The sequence below is a fragment of the Syngnathus acus genome, chromosome 12 (genome assembly GCF_901709675.1).
Source record: "Syngnathus acus chromosome 12, fSynAcu1.2, whole genome shotgun sequence".
Lineage (NCBI taxonomy): Eukaryota > Metazoa > Chordata > Actinopteri > Syngnathiformes > Syngnathidae > Syngnathus > Syngnathus acus.
The window spans coordinates 6,566,414-6,585,930 of NC_051097.1; the positions used below are offsets into that span (position 1 = coordinate 6,566,414).

Below are 19,517 nucleotides of genomic sequence, written 5' to 3' on the forward strand. Positions count from 1 at the left end.
CCCCCCCCCCAAAAAAAACACTTTGGAGATGTTTCATCCTTGGTCTTGATTATGACACACTCAGAAACACAGGGTTAATCTACTTGATCTAAGCGGGAGGAGGCATTCCCTGTCAACAAAGCAAACTAAAAACACGATTTCATCTGCACACCTTTCAACAAGGATTACTTCATGTACACACTCACGCTGATAACGTGTATAAATGGAGCATGTTGCGTTGTCGCGTCTTGTCTGCGCTGCATTTGTTTAAAACGTGTCAAACATTCAGCGTAGTGTTGCTGTGTACTACTTGTTGTCATTACTTCCAGGATTGTTAGTACTTCATTCGAGGACAAAATGTTTGTCTCGAGTGTGACTAGAACACAGTGTGAGACAGAAGCGAAATGAAGAGAAATTTGATTAATTAATATGTTCCAGCCCCACAGACCATTTTATTAGGAAAATTAGCAGTTTATAATATATTTTGATATTAGTTTCTGTCGCACTTTGTCTTTCAATGTACATTGTGCTGCTCACCTGGTGTGCACAGACTGGCCACCTGGGGGCAGTAAGACATACAGCGACTCAGCTCCTCTCTTGCTAGCCTTCTCAACACAGCAGTAATATTAACAGTTCTTTGCGAGGGATAAAGAATATATGCTTGTGAGATTTATTTTTATATGGTTTATGTGTTATGGCACAATTGCTTAAAGGGTAACGGCACTGCCACATGTATGCTAATTGTTAGCATTTTTTTTTTTTTTTTTTTACTGCTGTCCACTCTGCTGCTGCAAAACCAAATGACCAATGAAATGTTCGTCTATTCCATTCAATTAAATTATTTAAACCATCTGGGTCATATTTTAACAAGACCAAATAATCTCGACCCATCCACGGTGCATTTTAATGGGGCAACCATGAAGACAAAATACTGTAACTATCTATAAAGCCAAAGTGATGATCAAACGCTTTTGCTCACCAAAACACACTCTCCCCGCAAGTACGTAATTTGCATGCTCATCAAAGTGCACGCGAAGCTCCAGGCCAGAGAGTAGAGCATGGAGGCTTATTGTGGCAGAGGTATGCGGGCTATCCTTCAGACTTGAGGATAAATAGTGGCAAAGTGGCAACAGGAGGCTGTCACCTTTGCTGTTATCACACTATGAAACTTCGCCATTAACACCGACACCACCAGACCTTTAAGCATTGTATGATGCTACACACAATGTCAAACCTTTTGACCAAAATGTTTCAAACGTTATCGCAGGATCTCACCCTCACTGTGGCGAGTGACAGCTTCCCTTCAGAAGTTGCGTACCCACAGAGGAGATAAGAGCCTGTCTGAGTGCTACTTGTTACGGAATGAAGCCGCCCTCATGGCACACGCATGCACTCATCATAGTATCATCTCATCTCTGTGGGCACCCGCCCTAACCCGAGCGGCCCCAGACGGCTTTCCAATGATGAATGGCGAGCCAAGTGGCGCTTAGAGGGGGACATGTCACACAAATGCGGATTTACATCTTGGGTAGTAACGCAACCCCCATGGCTCACTCATGCGATGCTTTTATGTCACACACAACACATACTTGGCGCTATATGAAACTAAATTGGAAATTATCATCAGATAGTAGTCATGACACGAAAAAACAACAGACAAAATACAGTCTATTTTAATTACAAGTTTATTTATTAGGGATGATGCTCCATATGATAAACAAAAGCGGAAAAGAACATTCACAGTACATTTTCCTATTATGGTGCATTCACGCTTCTAATCCAAATAGCTGTGCTTCGCAAATGTCGCATTACAAAAATACTTCCCATTTTGGGTGACAGAGAATGTACATTGGAAATGGCCTTGATAAATTGATCAGGTTTAGGTTTGGGCAACGACGTTTTAATATTGAGTTAGTACACTAGATATTAGCAACAACTCGACTAGACAGCGGCAAACTGAGGTTTGATGGTTCATCGGCACACTAAAGACGAGGAAGGTTACATAAAATCAATATGGGAATGAATATAGAATGAATCAATACGAAAAGTTATTGGTCATGTGTGTCTGTGTGAAGAGGTAGAAAGAAACATGGTGGTCAAAATGGTGGAAGGGTCCCAGGGGTTAGTCCACATCAGCAGGTCATCTACAAAAGATTAGAAATACAGCGACCCCTTCTTGTTGTTCCTCGAACCAGGAAAAATAATGTCAAGCGCTATACACTATACAACCGTTCGACTCGGGTGTACTTGATGTTAATTGTGATGGTACGAATTTGAATAAGGCTGGATTTACACTGCATGGTTCAAGTTAGAAATGAGATTTTTTTTTGCTTCCAATTAGGAAAAAAAAATTGCACTGAATCAGCCGCTTCCAAAGTGTAGCACACCCCCTAGTGGCAGATAAAAGAATCACTGCCCAAGTACAGTTCAGTTGTATTTCACTTTGAAGTTCAATATTTTTTCGATTTAATCTTTAATAACGGTTTGTTTCCAACGTTTATGTACGATTCATCTTAATTGGAACATTAAATAAATTTATCACTTGGACCTGCAGTGTAAAATCAGACTAACAGGTCAAAATAAGGGCTTTGATGTGTCATAAATTGCAACCAAATGGGGACTGTTCAACAATCTGGCTGTGAGGCAATGACACAAACGCCAGATTACACATTTGTTGGAAACAGATACAGCTTCCCCACACGTGTGCGCTGAAATATCTGGACCCAAGATCTCATCATTGTCCATTAAAAAGCTATTCTCCACATTTTTCATGTTTATCTAAGGCGTAAATACATCTCGTGTTGGTTGTCCAGATTATCATGAATACAGATACAGATGTGGTTTTATTAAGGTCCACTACGAGGCCCAAATCATAATTCAAGAAGCGACCGTGGCTTCCGTAAAGGTTTTTCAACACGGTATAAACCTGTAAAAGTAAAGATTGTAGAAAACGGTTTTGATCGTATTGCTTGTTTTTCCCGCTGGTAACAAAACTAAATGCTAAAAATAGATTGTCAGAAAAACCAAAAAAATCATATTGGTTATTGATGGGGAAAAAAACACTAATTTTTTATCTATTTACTAAAAAGTGTAATTTCAAACATGTAACATACTCTTGCACAATAGCCCTCTAAGTGTAGGGCAGACCCTTCCTTCATCTAAATGCTAAAAAAAACGCAACGACACAAATATCATATGGACGCTAAACGCTGCCATTTGTCTTATTGTAGAGTGTTGACGGGACTGGCGCAAAGATGACGCAATGCCGCCGGGTCTCGATGTGGTTCCCTTTTTTGTGCTTCTTTGAGGGAGACAGCGGCTCAGTGAGCCTCACGGACCTTGCCCTGCAGGGCGTCGCATGTCTTCTTGGCGTCGCCCAGCAACATGGCCGTGTTGGGCTTGTAGAAGATGGGGTTGTCCACGGCGGCGTAGCCCACGCCCAGCGAGCGTTTCATCACCACCACCTACGGTAAACGGGAGCGGACACCGTCAAGACGGTAAGCGCCGTCGGCCATTGACGAAGGGGGATGTCACAACGGCGCAGGAGAATTTACGGGGGCTCCTCGCTCCATTGGTTGATTTTTTTTTTTTGCTAACGAGCGAAAATTTGACTCACAAGACAAAGATATTCATCTATCGTTCAGTATTGATCCATCCATCCATCCATCATGCACAATACTGAATAATTTCTAAAGATGGGAAATTTGCTGAAAGTTAGGAAGGCATGGCAAAAAAAAGGCAGACGTGATTGAGTTACGAGCACAGTCATAGAAAGGATGAGCTCTTGAGTCGAGGGTAGCGCTGCATGCATTGTACTGCTAATTGCAAACCCTTCCGCTCAAGGACTCGCTCACATCTGCTGCATGATTTCCTCCTGCCGGTTTCATTTTAGTTTGATAATTTAATCCCGTCTGTGCCAAAAACACACTTTGTTGCTGTTTTGAGCGGAAAGGTTCAGGGAAGTTTATTCTCCGAAATGGCTTATTCTTGCTTCACTTTGCAGACTGTTTAAAAGCGCTTCCCTAAACAGTGCATGCTCATGTTGCCCCATCTGTGTGTGCGTGTGGACAGCCTCCTTTTCTTTCTCTGTGTTGGAGGCAGGCGGTCATTAGTTTAGGACAGAATTATGGTTTTACAATGACTATACTTTTTTTTGCGCTGTCATTGTTCGGTGGATTTTTTTGTTTGTTTTGCATTGCGGGCCCAAATTTATTTAGTTATAAGCAAGCTTGAGATAAATCGCTGCTTGAGTGAAGCGAGGGCAACACAAAATTACAAGACTCACAAGGAGCGTGGAGCAGATGCTAACATGCAAACATCATTCACTTAAAGACACACAACACATACTGTAGATGTGTTGAGACTTAGTAATTCCATTAAATTATTATTTCAACCTTTGAAAATCCTACTATATTACATGGTTGATTTAAGATGAAATTAAATAAAAAAAATATTACGATAATAATATAGCTCACTAATTAAGAGGAGTCATATAAATCACAACAGGCAAAGTCAACAAACAGCTTGTAAGGCTCATGCAAAGTTATACAAGTTTTGAGACGGCGATGTTAACCGGTTAATGGGCCCATGCTTATTCACATGCTCAGCAAATTGGGTTATCTTTTAAGTTTTTTTTGGGAAAGGCTGCTGTGGGCAAAGAGCATCAATCCCAGATTTCGGAGCGGTGCCATTCCACAGGGACGCAGTCACCCCTAATAGGATCAGGATGGGACCGCACCTGGAGCTTTAAACATCTTCTTTCTTGCAACATGAACACGTCTGTTGCTCTTTTATCTATTTGGGGGCCCTTGAATGTTACGACGGAGCGCGCCAGATGTGTCTTACCTGCTTGGCCTTCCAGACCTCCAGCACGGGCATGCCGGCGATGATGGAGTTGGGGTCTTCCTGGGCGGCGGAGTTTACAGTATCATTGGCGCCGATCACTAGGACCAAGTCGGTCTCTGGAATGACACACGGTGAATTAAAGTACTAGCCAATAGGAATGGGCCAACATATGAGTCTACATGGAAGGTTCTTGAACTTGAAAAGTACTACGCCCCTTGCAGGAATTTCTTTTGGGCGACTGCCTTGGAACAAAATTTGGGTAATAATTTCAGTGGTTCTCCAAAGGTTTGGAATTCAAATCTCGGCCCGGCTCAATTTACCACGGAAGTCTTCATTGATTTCCTCCATCTCCAGGACAATGTCGTAAGGGACGCCGGCTTCAGCCAACAACACGTTGAGCTGACCGGGCATACGGCCGGCGACGGGGTGGATACCGAACCTGGAGAAACATCATGTCATTAAAAATTTTTTAAAAATGTGTTTAAAAAACATTTTGTGAATTTGACATGTCAAGAATTTTGGCTCCCTCAGATTGGCTCACATTTTTGGAAATTCAACCTATCTCTATAACTCAACAATACTTTTCTTACATTACAACTTGAACATCACCCTTGGCAACACTAAAGAGACAATTGCAGACCTGCCCGAGACTGGAAGAATTACAAAACCACCACGCCAGGCTTGGTGTGAAAGTGAAAACGATTGAGAGAGACAAAACAAATTGACAATTTACAAATCCAGCCAGAGAATACAAAATGATTTCCCCAACAACAAGAATAAAGCCTCCGTGTGGTGTAACGCCAGCCGGTGTTTGTATTGGGATTAACTCATATTAGTTTGGTGATTTTAGGCAGGAGCGGAGTGCAGGCGGGTCGAGCCGCAGCATCTGGGACGTATTGGCGGCGGCGGGGGATTGAAAAAGACACTTTGGACGCCAGAGTAAACCTCCAATTGTACAACGCGACGCCGATTAAAAGGGATTACGGTCATTAAAAATTAGAATACGGAGCAAAGTAAAGAGCTCTTTCTTTCCTTCTCTTGAACTCTGAGCGGCCACTTTCTCTCTAATCAAGTACAAATGCTCCAAGTAGCTTGCGAGCAGCAGCTGCCACCACCGCCATCAAATAACGGAGGCGGGATCAATTCCACGTGCTTCCTTTTCCTAATGTTTATGTTTTTGGTTGTTTTTTGGTCAACTCACTATCTGCCCGTCCCCCCCTTTGAGTTCTTTGCCATCATTCGCAGCACTTGACATTTGATTGGAATTCATTCAAAAGCACGCCGTCCACTTTTGCACACAATTACCCGAGCTTGTTTGTTCAACGTTTGAGTTTATATTGGTGAGCACAACACGGGCGGTGCATGTGAGGAGAAGCCAACAACTACAGCGCTAGCGAAGAATGTTAACTTGGGAGAAGGCTACCGGGGTGCGGCTCGAGATGTGGAACTTACCGAACGTCCTTGCCAGCATCTTTGAGATTCTTCACCAATTCTGCGATGGGGTACTGAGCCTTGGCAGCACAAAGACCATAACCTACGAGAAAGAGTGAGTATTATTCATTTCAAGTCGTTAGCTGTTCCTAAAACTTGGATTTTAATGATTCCGACAAGAGGCGGGTCTATTTATAGCAACAGCAAGATTGGCAGTTAGTGGAGTCCAAACTGTTTTAGCTAAGTATTAAAACCACAGGAACATTTTTGAAGTGGAGTCCTGCAGCTGACCCTCACAGCCCCTCCAAGCGCTCGCCGACGACCCGCTGTGACTGCCTTTTACGATCCCGCAGAACGTGCTAATGCGGTTGGGAGAGCAAAGCGTCCGAGCAGGTACACTTGAAAAGAAAATGGGCAGCCGGTAACCTTGCCAGCTTCAAAAGAACGCCACCGCCCGTGATCGTATGTTGCCAAATCGCCAATAAATGTTTGAAGGGTTAGTGTCGTTAAAATGCGGCCTGGACTGGTGAGTGACGTGGGTGTCGATGAGAATCGCTACGAAACAGGGATTCCATTTGTGGAAAGTCTAAACATGACAACAACAAAATATTAAATTGGTCTTTATCAAGCCATAAAAAAAAACCCACAAACGCACAGTAACAAACACTTTAGTGGTGTTTGGAAATCTTATCACAACAACCAATCAGAAACCTTTTTTGGACGGGGATAATTAAAGTCGAGAGTTCTAACACAAGTGGGGAAAAAAAAAAGGTAATATTGTCCTCTCTTTGCTTCCAACATTCGTATTTTGGAGGGAAAATAACCTTAAGGGAGATGGGCCAGACAAAGCATGCAAAATCACGTTATGAGAAATTTCTTAGGGTTTTCGCAGATGTCAATCAGGTGAGGTGACGGTGCGCTACGATTGGTTAAGTGGAAACATGAGGACGGGCTAAATAAGGCAGCACTCGGCAGTCGACTGCTGATTACTGCAGCAGAGAAAATAATCAGCCGTTTGATTACGCGGCGTTATGGCTATTATGACGTCAGCAATCGTAAAATCTGGATACTTTGCATTGCAGCAGAATAGAGGTCAACAGCTGAATGCACAAAAGCATCAATAAAACTTTTTACTGATAGCCTCAATGACCTCAAACTAATGTGACAGTCCAAGTATCTTATCTTTGACAGCTTGTTACTGATTCTTCTAAATTCTCATGTTTTGACTTTTGCAAATATTCCCTGGAATCCTTTTTTTTTTTATTTGCTGAAAAGACGGATAAAAACAAATCAAAACATTTTTTTTTCCGCCACTCCGTCCAACTTTATTCTGGCTCCTTTTTGGTCAGGCTGTCTGATATGATCATTGTAGTCATCCATTAGTAACAGAAAAGTCAAATATTTGCAATATCATATACACATAAAATTTAGCACAAAATTAATTAGCACGCACTGCATTGCAGATTGTCTATTTAGCAGACACGACCACACAAGGGCCTAAGAATGTCTGTTCCTGGCAGGGTAAGTGTGCAATGGAGGGGGGGGGGGGGGCAACCTTGTCAATTACCCTAGCAAAACGGTGATGTAACACGGGTCAACAAAGGGTTAAATAAACAGAACACACACTTTGCAAACCCTGAAGGGCGGTGACTGGCAAAGTCAAAGTGCCATGTTTTTCGACTTGTGTGTATGTGTGTGTTACCTGGAGTGATAATAATGCTCTGGGCCTCTTTAATCATCTCCACAGTCTGATCAATGTTGACCTCGGTGTGCGTCCCCGTGATCTCCATGGGCTTCCCGGTGCCTGTGGAAGACGTGCCGTAGCCTCCCAAGATCACGTTGGCCAGCGAGCGGTTCATTGCCTGACGGGCAGAATTGCTTTCATTAAAATGATCGCCTCATTTCGGGTCAACTTTATTTATGGCGAGTGTGAGAAAGCACACACGTGAGGTTGAGCTCATCAACAACATGGCCGCGATGGTAACATTAGAGTCCCTCCTGGTGGACGCGGAAGGAACAACAAGCAAATTCCAAACTGTACTGTCGTGTCATCGACTTACCACACACATGATGTACGACAGAATTGCACCGGAAGATCCGATGAGGGCTCCGACGATGGTCAGGAGATTGTTATTGAGCAGGAAACCCTCGGCGCACAAGGCCCATCCCGAGTAGCTGTTCAGCACGGTGATCACCACCGGCATGTCGGCACCCCCGATGGCCGCCGTTAAGGTTACTCCCTGGAGGGGAAACAGAAGAGTAGGTCCGGTGATTTAAAAAAATAAATACAAATGAAATCACTGAAAAGATGATACACGAGATGATAAGAGCCTGATTAGAGATAAGACATTTAATATCCACCTGATATGATATTTAGCTAAGCCCTCTATGGAGGCCCTAATAAATCCATCGGCAGATGTGTTCTCGTTTGCTAGTCTGCCAATGGAACGTCTTTAATGAGTGAAATATGTTTCGCCTTCTCCGCTAATAATGATCGATTTTAAGGTAGCGAGGAGAACAAAGCTGAAACGCTCCCAAAAGCATCTGCTGCTTATTAGAAGACCTCGATGTGCTATCGTTACTTCAGTTCACTCGAAACGTTAACGGGTTTTTAGTAATATGATGACAAGGAAAAAAAAAAAAAAGAAAGAAAAAAACTCCCCAGGTCAAAAAGGTGTTCAACATTCTGCTGCTAAAAGTTTAAAGTCAACTCCAGCCGAGTCGACTCCTGGGGAAAATTTTCCAAAGGTTAAGCGTGACTTTATAGTGGTGAAGCCCAATATAATTAAAGTCAAGTGCAAGCGGGAGGCTGGCAGTCGCACAAAGTCGACTCTTTTTTGCCACGATGCTTGCCAGACTATTAACAGATTTCTGGGCAGCTACCGATGCCGGTGCAACAGGCCGCTTATTGACTGGCTTCCCTTCGCCCCCTTCCTGATGGAAACGCGAAATCAACCTTCTAACACGCGCCGTCCGTCAGCGTTAACAGATTCCGATCCGCGCGCGATGACACGTGGCCGTAAAAATGAATGCTCCGTTGTGCGCTCCAGAGACGTACGCACGTACCATGATGGCCGACAGAGCCGAGACGGAGCCCAGGCAGGTGATGCCTGTGACGTAGCTGGGGTCCAGCATGTAGGGGATCATCCCCCCGATGCTGCCGGCCATCAGAGAAGCGTTGAGGGCGTGGCGGGCGGGGAGAATCAAGGGGGCGCTGTTCAGCATACCTGCGTGATGGGAGAATGAGGATGGAAAATCAAACTTTTGATCTCGGGATAGCAATAATTAATCATTTCAGTTCACTTTTTTTCTTCTAATCAAGAATTTTGGCAACCGTGTCACATTTGCACAGGCTTGCCTCCAATTTAAAGAGGCAATGTGTTGACGTCCTGAAAGTAGCGAGGCATAAATGGATTTTATTATTTGGCAGCAAGCAGGAGATGGTGCAAATATTTCAGCGCTAATTAGTTTACTCCATAAACACAAACCAAACAGGGCGAATCCTACATCAACAGAAAACTTAGATCAACATCTGCCTCGCAGTTAAGAGATCAGCAAACTATCCTTGATTTTTTTATTTTATTTTTTTTTGTGTGTCATGACACATATTTAGTCAAGTGTCCATCTCCGAGTATGAACTTATTCAAACCTTGCAGTTTGCCGTAAGCCACCAAAGAGCCGCTGAAAGTGACCCCGCCGATGAAGGTGCCCAGGTAGGCCACGATCTTGGTGAGATTGGCCGCGGGGTCCGTGACAAAGTGCGGGTACTCCACCATGTATTCGGCCACGCAGGTCAGCACGGCGGCCAAGCCCACCAGACTGTGAAAGGCGGCCACCAGCTGGGGCAGGTCGGTGATCTGGATTCGCTTAGCGATGGTCAGCCCTGCAGAGGAGAGAACAACTGATTCAACACACACGGAGATGCAGACGTCATGACGGAAAGCTGCTGGGAAGCCGATGCGGGCTGTTTAGTCTGGCTTTGTTACTGGAACGATTAGCATTTCGATTAAACGATGGCTAATGTAAGTGAAAGCTAATGCATAATTTTGACAAGCTGAACATCCCCCCCCCCTCCTCCTCCTCCTCGTGTTTGGCAGCAAATGAGACACAGACACTTGTTTGATGATCACAAAGCTCACCCGCACGCCACACACCTGCTTCTTAATCGATCCAAGCCGACAACAACGCAAGTCCAAACGAGACACCGCAGACTCACCGGCGGTTTGCGCCGACGGCCATGGCGGCGCTCATCTGCGCCAGGAGCTCGGGACTCGGCTTGAGCGCGCCCAGGGTGGCGACGATGCCCCCGGTCACTCCCATAATCCCCAAGGTGTTGCCCAGACGGGCTGTGGACTGATTGGAGAGACCCGCCAAGGCGCCGACGCAGCACATTCCGGAGCCCAAGTACATCATCTGGTGAGAGGAGGAGACATATAATACATTAAAAAAAAATAAAAAAATCTGTTTTACATGGTCGATTCTGCTCAACATCTGGACAAACAAAGTCCCACATAAAAAGGCTGATTACCTAACTTTTACATGCCAGTGATGGACGCGGCAAATTATTCCGGCACGTCCCAGATGAAAATTGCCCACCTGCTCAATGTTGTATCCCGAGTGCAGCGCTGCGGCGTATCCGCCCACAAACAAACCGCCCGGGAGCAGATAGAGGTAGTTGTGCTCCGGGGGATCGGTGGGACGCTTGAACATGTCCAACATCTTCTGAGTCACCAGGAAACCACCTAAGTCAAGACACACAATGTTTACCGAGCATGCCAGAACGGGGTCGCTCAACTTTGTCATGTTCTGACGTCTTTCTGAAGATGAAACGCAGATGACGGGCAGCTTGACTAGTTTTGCATCAAAACATGGAGATTTTTTTTTTACTTCCAGGTTCCCATTCAACATCAAGTGTTACAGGTATGGGACACATGGCTTAGCTTTAAAAAAAAAAAAAGCTGTGCCCTATTATGTACTGTCAGGTTCAGTTGCACGCGCCTCGCTTTACTACGACAGTCGAGGCTTCTCAACCGCGCCGTGACTGCCGTGGCGAATGCTTCCAATCCACTTCCATCACGACCTGTCATACCATGCTGTCTCATGACCATCACGTTTTGTTCACAATTGCCTGCGACAGGGGCAGTAGCGTCACCACAGTGAGATGTGTCTGGATGGAACTTACAGGGAAAATTAAAATAAAGCCACAGTTCAGCCCCAAGAGGAAAACTAAAGGATTATTAGTGACGAGTATTGTGACCATGCCAGGAACAATTTGTTGTTGGAATGGAAAATAGGCAGAACAGGTGGCTATACAAGAAAGCTAGGTTAGAGGAATATTATTGTACAATTTATATTAAATCTGTCGATCAACCACCTAACTACCTACGCTGATGTTTTATTGGCCGGCGGTTGCTTTAACTGGCGGCGGGAGTTTGTGTAGATGTACGTGTGTGTGTGTGTGTGTGTGAGGCAGGAAGGGACTCACCAGCTATGTTGACTGAGGAGATGAAGGCGGCGAGCACGGCCAGTGTCTCTGCAGTGCTTGATGGGGCGTAACCACCTCCCATTAGGGACAGGCCACCCACGGCCGTAAGACCTGCACAGAAGGACATTTGGAATATTAGGCCAGCTGTTCAACAATATTAAAAAAAACAATAACAATAACAGCAGCAGCAGCAGACAAACAGACACTTTCCATTCTTCAACTTTCCTTTTCCCAGATTTGGAGATTACAGGAAATCTGTCTGTGCGTTGGGCTCAGGAAGCCTCGATAAGATCAGTTCAATAATGACTAACAGGCACTAAAATGAAACCCACACACAGTAATCTGCATTCAAAAGGACTTCAGCCGGTAACTGGCTTCAACAGTTGACCTAAGAATTTCTCTTCGAGTGCGATAAGTTAGTCCATTTCTTAAACTGCCATATACGGTACAGTATGTCACTGATCCCTCTTGTTGCAGGTGCTCCTGTCTGATGGTAAAGGATGATACGGTTTCTCATGTTTAACGTTTCCTATCAAACGTCTTTGCAAACAGGTCTGGGAAAAATACAGTATCAACCAAACTCAAAAGCTCAAAAGCGAGTTATTGTGTGTGTGTGTTTATGGTGCCCGGAACAACGTATTGTGGAGGTCTTTTTCCTGTAACTACAGACGGTCAGTGACTCAGTCAGCGTCATGCCAAAACGCAGTTGGAAAACTGCCATAAAGAAGGTGGGCCAGGGCAAAAGGCGAGCGTTGACGAGAATAAAAAAAAAAAAAATCCAGAATTAACCAAATATGATGTGAAATTTCTTCAGCTGTTGACTTCAAATAAAAAATACACAATCGAGGTTACATTGCAGCTTGTTTTTTGTTTGAGTGAAACGTTCTGTCTACACTTTTTATGACCGCTGAATAATTTTTCCAATAAAATCTCTCATAAAATCCAGTCACTGAAAACACAGTAAGTCTTTCTTTTTGGGTGAAAAATCTTGCAAAGAGTGAATCTGTGGTGAGTCAGTAAATTGCAGATTCCAACTTTAATGGTTCACATTTCATTTAAAATATTACGTTTACTAAAGATCACACTAGTATTTAAATATTAGTCAGGTTAATTTCACAAAGAATCAAAGGGTAGGGGGAAAAAAAAAACTCCCTGAGGAGCATAGTATAAGACGAGCTAAGATGCAAACATAAAAGCAGCGCAGTCCCTTGTGGCCAGTAAAACATTTTAAAGGACGTGAAAAGTGTCGGCGTTCATTCCCACCGAGTCTCGGCGGCCTCGCTCTGATGTCTGGGTGAGTAGCGACTAAATGAGAAGGAGACCACCCTGACCCCTAAAGATCACCAACTGGTGTGTTACTTCCTACCTCAGCGTGGGGCGGCGGGGTGATCAAAGCGGCGAGAACACACACGTGCACTTAGCTCCCCGACCTTTGGACCCCATTGTGTTAAGCAGCAGTCAACAACGGCAACACCATCATTTAAGCTTTTATTTGGACTGAAGGAGAATTACTTTTTCGTCTACCTGTTTTGTACATAAAAATAAACGACGAACCTGAGATGGCGTTGGTCACGGACATGAGCGGCGAGTGGAGGGCGGGGGTGACGCCCCACACGGTGTGGTATCCCACGATGCCCGCCAAGCCGAAGGTGGTGACCATCTGCGTGAAGGCGGCGTTGGGAGCCGCCAGACCCAAACCCAAGAGTGTAGCCATGCCTGGAACAAAAGGAGGGGAAACGCTTTCAAATAAAGTAACTAGTAGCTTAGCAGTTTTTTTTCTCATTTCCTGTTGGCATGTGAGAACCAAGAAAGTTTATTATCCCAAATGACTCAATTACACATCCGCTCTAATGAGCAGGTAAGCGGCGCCTAACGATGTTGGCCGTCCGGCGGTCAATGTGTGATCTGAAATTAAGTGCATGTGGAGCGCTCGCACAACCCCGTGGCCTATGTGGCACGGCGGGGAGTCCCGGCGGCGGCGGTGTCACTTCAAACAAAACAGCGCTTTTATACGGCGCATTTCCTGACACTAAGAGGGTGCCCGTTTTGGGGCGCAAGTGTGCGAGCGCTCGCTTTAATCTGCCCGTGACACTTGGCACCTCCCGTGCGCATTCCGGCGCTGACCTGAAAGAGGTGATGATTAACCTCCACCTCGTAGCAGACCCTGACCTCCCTTAAAGCTGAGCCGTGAGTCCAATGAGGACAATTAAAGCAAAATTAAGTCCAGAGGGGGAGTCCATGTTGAGACCTCTGGACGTTCGGTATACTGACCTCCAGTGTACGCGCTAGCAGAGGTTAGCGTCGCTTTGAAAGGAGTGATTTGGGAAGTCTTCTCGGCCGCCAGCTCCTTGACCGACTTGGTTTTCGGCGGAGCGGCGGTGGGCATGTTGTTGGGCGGAGGTGCCGGGAAGAGGATCTTTCCGTTCTGAAAATATGAGGTGTGGCAGAGGAGAAAGAAAAGAAGAGTTTGGGTAGGAATGCGGAGGAATGTGGGTTATTGCCAAAAGATATTTATTATCAAGCAATGACTTCAAGTTTTGTTTTCATCTCTGATGACCTCAAGTCTATGTAACATTAGACGAAAAACATCAAAGTAGGCAAACTAATAGTACACATGGTACAATAAGTAATATCTGTTTCGAATGCATCATTTGTAAGATGTGTTCGGTAAATAAATACAGATAAAATAGTCGACTGCGGTTCATTTGTTTACTGGAAAGACATTTAATAGACTCCGGCCCAAAGCTGATTAAAGCACCAAAAGCTTCCCAACAATATGATGAGGATGGATGACAAAGTGCGGTGGAAAAAAGATAAGATATGCATCGGCTCTGCCATGACTGCTAATGAAGCAGAGGTCATGCGTTAGTTCAAAGCATGTAACTTACACTCGCCGGCCACTACATTAGGTACACCCACAATTGAATGAGATCCAATATGAGCGCTGCCGTTATTTAGCTAATATAGTTTTTAATAGAGTTCTGTATAATTGCACAAATGTTGGGCACATTTAAACAATCAACTGTTCACACTTACAGACAATTTAGAGAATTATTTTATGAAAGTAGTGAGAAAAGGCTAGAATCAGATTACTGAATACAAATGTAAATAATATTTGAACTGACTGGGATTCATAAACTGTAACGTTCAAACAATGGATGGATGTTGCAAGGGTGACATCTAGTGGCCATGAGAAGAAAACACTCATGGTTCATGATCTCTCACTACATACTTTACCCGGTGCAGTACAGTGGCTACAAATCATTGCTCAAAATCACACGTCATGTATTGCAGGAAATGCCAAACAACATTTCGTACCTGCATGACAACGGAGCCTCTGACAACGTGGTCCATGGTCCCAAAGTCAAACTCTTCCTTCACATCAAGGTAAAAGTTGTCCTTGTCCGGACTGATGGCACGCACCAGCTTTGTGATGTTGTTGGAGTACAGCGTGCTTGACTGCGTGGGCAAGCGGCTGGGCAGGTCTGTGTACCCAATATGGGTTACACCCTACGGAAAAATAAAATATATATATATACTTATGAGAGATTTTTTCAAGTCGTTTGCAATTATTGAGTAACTCTTTGGTGCACGCACATTGTATACAGACAACTCCCCGGGCACCGTGGTCTCGATGTTCCCCCCGGCCTCAGCAGCCAGGTCCACCACCACCGATCCGTCCTTCATGCTCTCGATCATTGGCTTGGTGATAAGGATGGGGGCCCGCTTACCTGACGTGAGAAAACGAAATCAACTTGCAAAATATGTTCCGTGGTCGGTTTTGCAGAGTCACAGAGTTAGGAGTCCCGGAACAGAGCCCTGGGGGTCTCCGTACATACCGGGAATGAGCGCGGTGCTGATGACGATGTCCACCTCCTGACACTGTTTGGCAAAGAGCTTCATCTCGGCCTCAATGAACTCTTTTGACATCACTTTTGCGTAGCCACCTTGGCCCTCTCCAGACTCCTTGAAGTCCACCTCCAGTGGCTCGGCACCCAAAGACTTGAACTGGTCCAAAGCATCAGCCCTGCGAAGAAAAATGATATATTTTTTTGTTTTATTTGTGTGTCAAAGATGTATGAAAAAGAAACAAACCTGGTGTCAAAGCCTCGAACGATGGCCCCCATGGCTCTGGCGCTGCCTGCTGCTGCAAGTCCAGCCACCCCGCCTCCAATGATTAGCACCTAATTGCATCCAAAATATAAATGGGAAAATGGTTGATCATACGAGTTTGAATGAATGTTTATGTATCTGACACATGGTGTTCAATTGGCTGGGTCACAAAAGTGGGTGGAAAATGTCTAAAAAAAAAAATCTGGTTAAAAAAATTAAAAAAAAAAAAAAAAGTCAATTATCCATGACAAATATAAAGTATACACACCTTGGCTGGTGGCACCTTCCCGGCCGCAGTGATTTGTCCTGTGAAAAAGCGCCCAAAGCTGTTCGCAGCCAGCACGACAGCCTTGTACCTGAAGAAAAAAAGGAATGGAATGCATTTCATCCAACACTGCACTACTATCCAGGGGATCCTGGATTTATAAGCTCTGATATTTAATTTTATTTTAAAATATCACTGTCAATCGAGGATGACTTGTGTTGCAAATATACGATCTAACCGGCTGCCGTTGAACCCACCCTGCGATATTGGCCATGGAGCTCAGGGCATCATAACCCTGAGCGATAGTGACTCGGGGCACTTGGTCCATAGCCAAGACGGTGGCTTTCTTCTGAGACAGCATGTCCAACAGCTCGGGGTTCTGAGCCGGGTAGATGAAGCTGATCAAAGTGGCCGCGTCCTTCATCAGCTCCACCTCATGTTTGCCCAAGTCGGGGTTGAAAACAGGAGCACGGACCTAGAAGAAGATTGTTCGGGAGGGATGAGCTTTCTTCATCACTGATCTTTAATTTCTACATTAACAAGAGGCCTACCTTGACCAACACATCAGATGCAAATACATCTTTGAGGTCTTTAATTGTAGCCCCAGCCTGAGCATATTGCTCATCTTGGAATTTTGAAAACTCTCCCGCGCCGGTTTCCACGACAACATTGAAGCCTTGTTTGATAAGCGCCTGGACACCAGCAGGAGACAACGCCACACGTCGCTCATTTTGGAAAATTTCTTTTGGGACGCCAACTGTAAGTTGCTTGTAGGGAATTCCTGGAGAGGCAAAAGTCCAATATTTTGCATTTATTGTCAATTTATTCTTTTACCGATCTGCAGCATTTGACACTACCTGGACTGGCACATCTTCCGAGAGCGTGATTGATCCTGAAGAATCGCACGCATGTGGTTTTGAAAGTGGGGACACTCTGCAGTTTTAAACAGGACGCGCCGCTGAAGATGGGGGCCGAGCAGCCGGCCGCAACCACGCGTAGGAGTGTGGCCATGGTGCACGCACACACAGCAGCAGGAGGTCAGCAGGGCACACAGCACTCCACCTGGGGAAGAAAGAAAAGCATTGAGCATACATCTTTTTCAATCAAAAGCTGTCACGCAAAATCGAATAAAAACATTCTAGAATCGCACCAGGCCGGCGTCCAGTTTGTGCATCATGATCATTCAATTGGACATTCTGCTTCTTATTTTCATTGCGATTATTTCACTACACATTATGACTGTTGTTACTTGACCAACATGACATCATTGGTGTTGACATTTAAATGTCAAGTATCCTTCCTTGCAGCACCCAAAACAAAAACAGTCCAATTGTTTTGTTGATACATTGAATCAGAGTGAGTTTCAAGTTGTCCCGTCACGTGACCTATATTGGTCAACTTGATTGCAAATAGGGCAAAGGGTCAATATGTGATCAGAGTACAACAGTTAATATAAAATGTCAAACACTGATGAGATTTCCAATCAAAAGACACAGTAGGGAATGGTTTGATTTAATTTTTTTTAGTTGTAAAGAAGTCATCTTTAAGACAAAAAGAATGGGGTGGGTTAAACTGCCAATCAGACTGCAACGCAGTGAAGCATATGTTCAAATGTTCAATGTTACAAAACAAATGAAACTACCACGTCAGCAACACTCTCGTGCAATTCTTGTGAAAGTTATTTGTGCTGAGAATGTCACGCATTAAAAGTGTTGGAACTACTTCAGTGCGTTTTTATAGCCCAGCGAAATGAAGGATCGGCGCCCCGGATTTTATTTATTATTATGATTGAATGACTTCCAAATGCCACATTGACAGTGTCATTCAGACGACCCGAGTTAAAAATTCAGGTTGAAAAACATGTATTTCCATTAAAATGTCCATGATATCAAGCTCACGCAAGCCACAATAACATCAATCCATTTTAGGATGGAAGGGAGTCATTTTATTTTATTGTGTATTCTCTTGCCGGCGTGGAGGAAGGACTAGCTAATCGGAGTTAGCATGCTAGCCGCTGACAAATGCACATCTGCCTCGCTCACAATGGCACAGTATGAAATGAAACAAAACTCAAAACGCCCACACACGTACACGCGTCGGTGCACCGCAACACGAAAGCACACGAGTAAGTGATCGAAGACAACGGAGATTGACGTCATTTAAGTCCACTGACCTTTGCAGGGGTCTGCGTCTTTTTTTTGTGTGGATGCAGCACGGCCGAACTTCAAATCGACCCGGAAGATGTCAGCCGAAGGGGCCTGAATATGAATACATAGAGCGATTGAGGATGGACAAACTCGTCTAAATGTGCTGTTCGCACTCTTTTATGTATTCTTTTTTGGCGAATGCTAATCCAACACTGATTTATTTCAATTTGATGAATTCATGTTTGTATATTTATTAATATATAAACCATGTATCATTTTGCAAAGTGGAAGACGACGCATTATTGCCTTTATATTTAAATACATACAATAAACAGTATAACGTTTCATACAAAAAATATCGAGGGTAATTTTAAATCATTTACTACAATATCAATTGTCTGAAAATAGAATTCTGAAAATTAATTTCGCTGTGCTTCCACTTGGAGGCGCTGTTTTACCGTAAAGCCATTGATGGCTGCAGGATGCGTGGCTCAAGAGCATTGGACAAAAAAAGAAAATTCTAATGTATGTGTCGGCATCTTTTCCCAGTTTAGTTGTATGGTACGAGATAAAATGCATGCATATGCACAATTTGAATGTACAATTTGTCTGATTGGTTCGTTTGCTTTTCAACACAAATGTCAATAATAATGGATTTTATGTTAATATAATATAAAGGTCACGAGTGAGTACCGACACGTTTCCCCATGCAGTACAAATCATCTGGACTTGCTTATATGGCTCGAAGAGAGGAATGCATTGTAACGACGCCTGTTTCTTGTTTGAACATTTCTTCCCATCGCCATCTGCAATTGTCTGGCACACCATCTCACTCTGCTTTTCTCCGATCATAATTTTGAAATTAAATCCATCTGATTTAATTGAATAAATGTTATCATTAAAATGCAAATCACCGCACAAACTGTATTCCATATGTCTCCTTTTTATATATGACCATTGTTTTACAATGGGAGGTCCTGTCAGACTTAATTTTTGGAGCCTAGGTTAGAAATTGGTGATTGTCCTCAACATTGAGCTGCTCAACCCTTTTCTGCACAACATCTGACCCATATATAGCACTGACGGTTTATTTATGTGTCGACTCCACCTGAACTAATAGCTCTGGTCAGAGGCCAAGCGAGCTGTGCAAAAGTGGAGGTGCGCCAAGTGTTGGGCCTCTATTGCTGTGATATCATAAAAATATTTTTTTCTAGTCTATCTTCATTTTAAAATTAAATTTGACCCCATTTAG

The 19,517-nt window shown here is 44.1% G+C and overlaps 1 protein-coding gene across 1 annotated transcript; it reads right to left on the minus strand.

The window, feature by feature from the left end:
• Positions 1-1,646: 1,646 nt before the first annotated feature.
• On the minus strand, positions 1,647-18,373 carry nnt (nicotinamide nucleotide transhydrogenase). The gene is given in 22 exon segments (XM_037266693.1): positions 1,647-3,443; positions 4,825-4,940; positions 5,145-5,263; positions 6,277-6,358; positions 7,958-8,117; positions 8,316-8,495; positions 9,322-9,482; positions 9,905-10,138; positions 10,461-10,668; positions 10,852-10,997; positions 11,741-11,851; positions 13,295-13,456; positions 14,012-14,165; positions 15,059-15,250; positions 15,338-15,471; positions 15,580-15,767; positions 15,836-15,924; positions 16,122-16,209; positions 16,376-16,593; positions 16,670-16,899; positions 16,976-17,180; positions 18,292-18,373. Coding segments are annotated over 21 exon segments (3,270 nt in total). The 5' UTR covers positions 17,130-17,180; positions 18,292-18,373; the 3' UTR covers positions 1,647-3,299.
• Between the last annotated feature and the right edge of the window lie 1,144 nt (positions 18,374-19,517).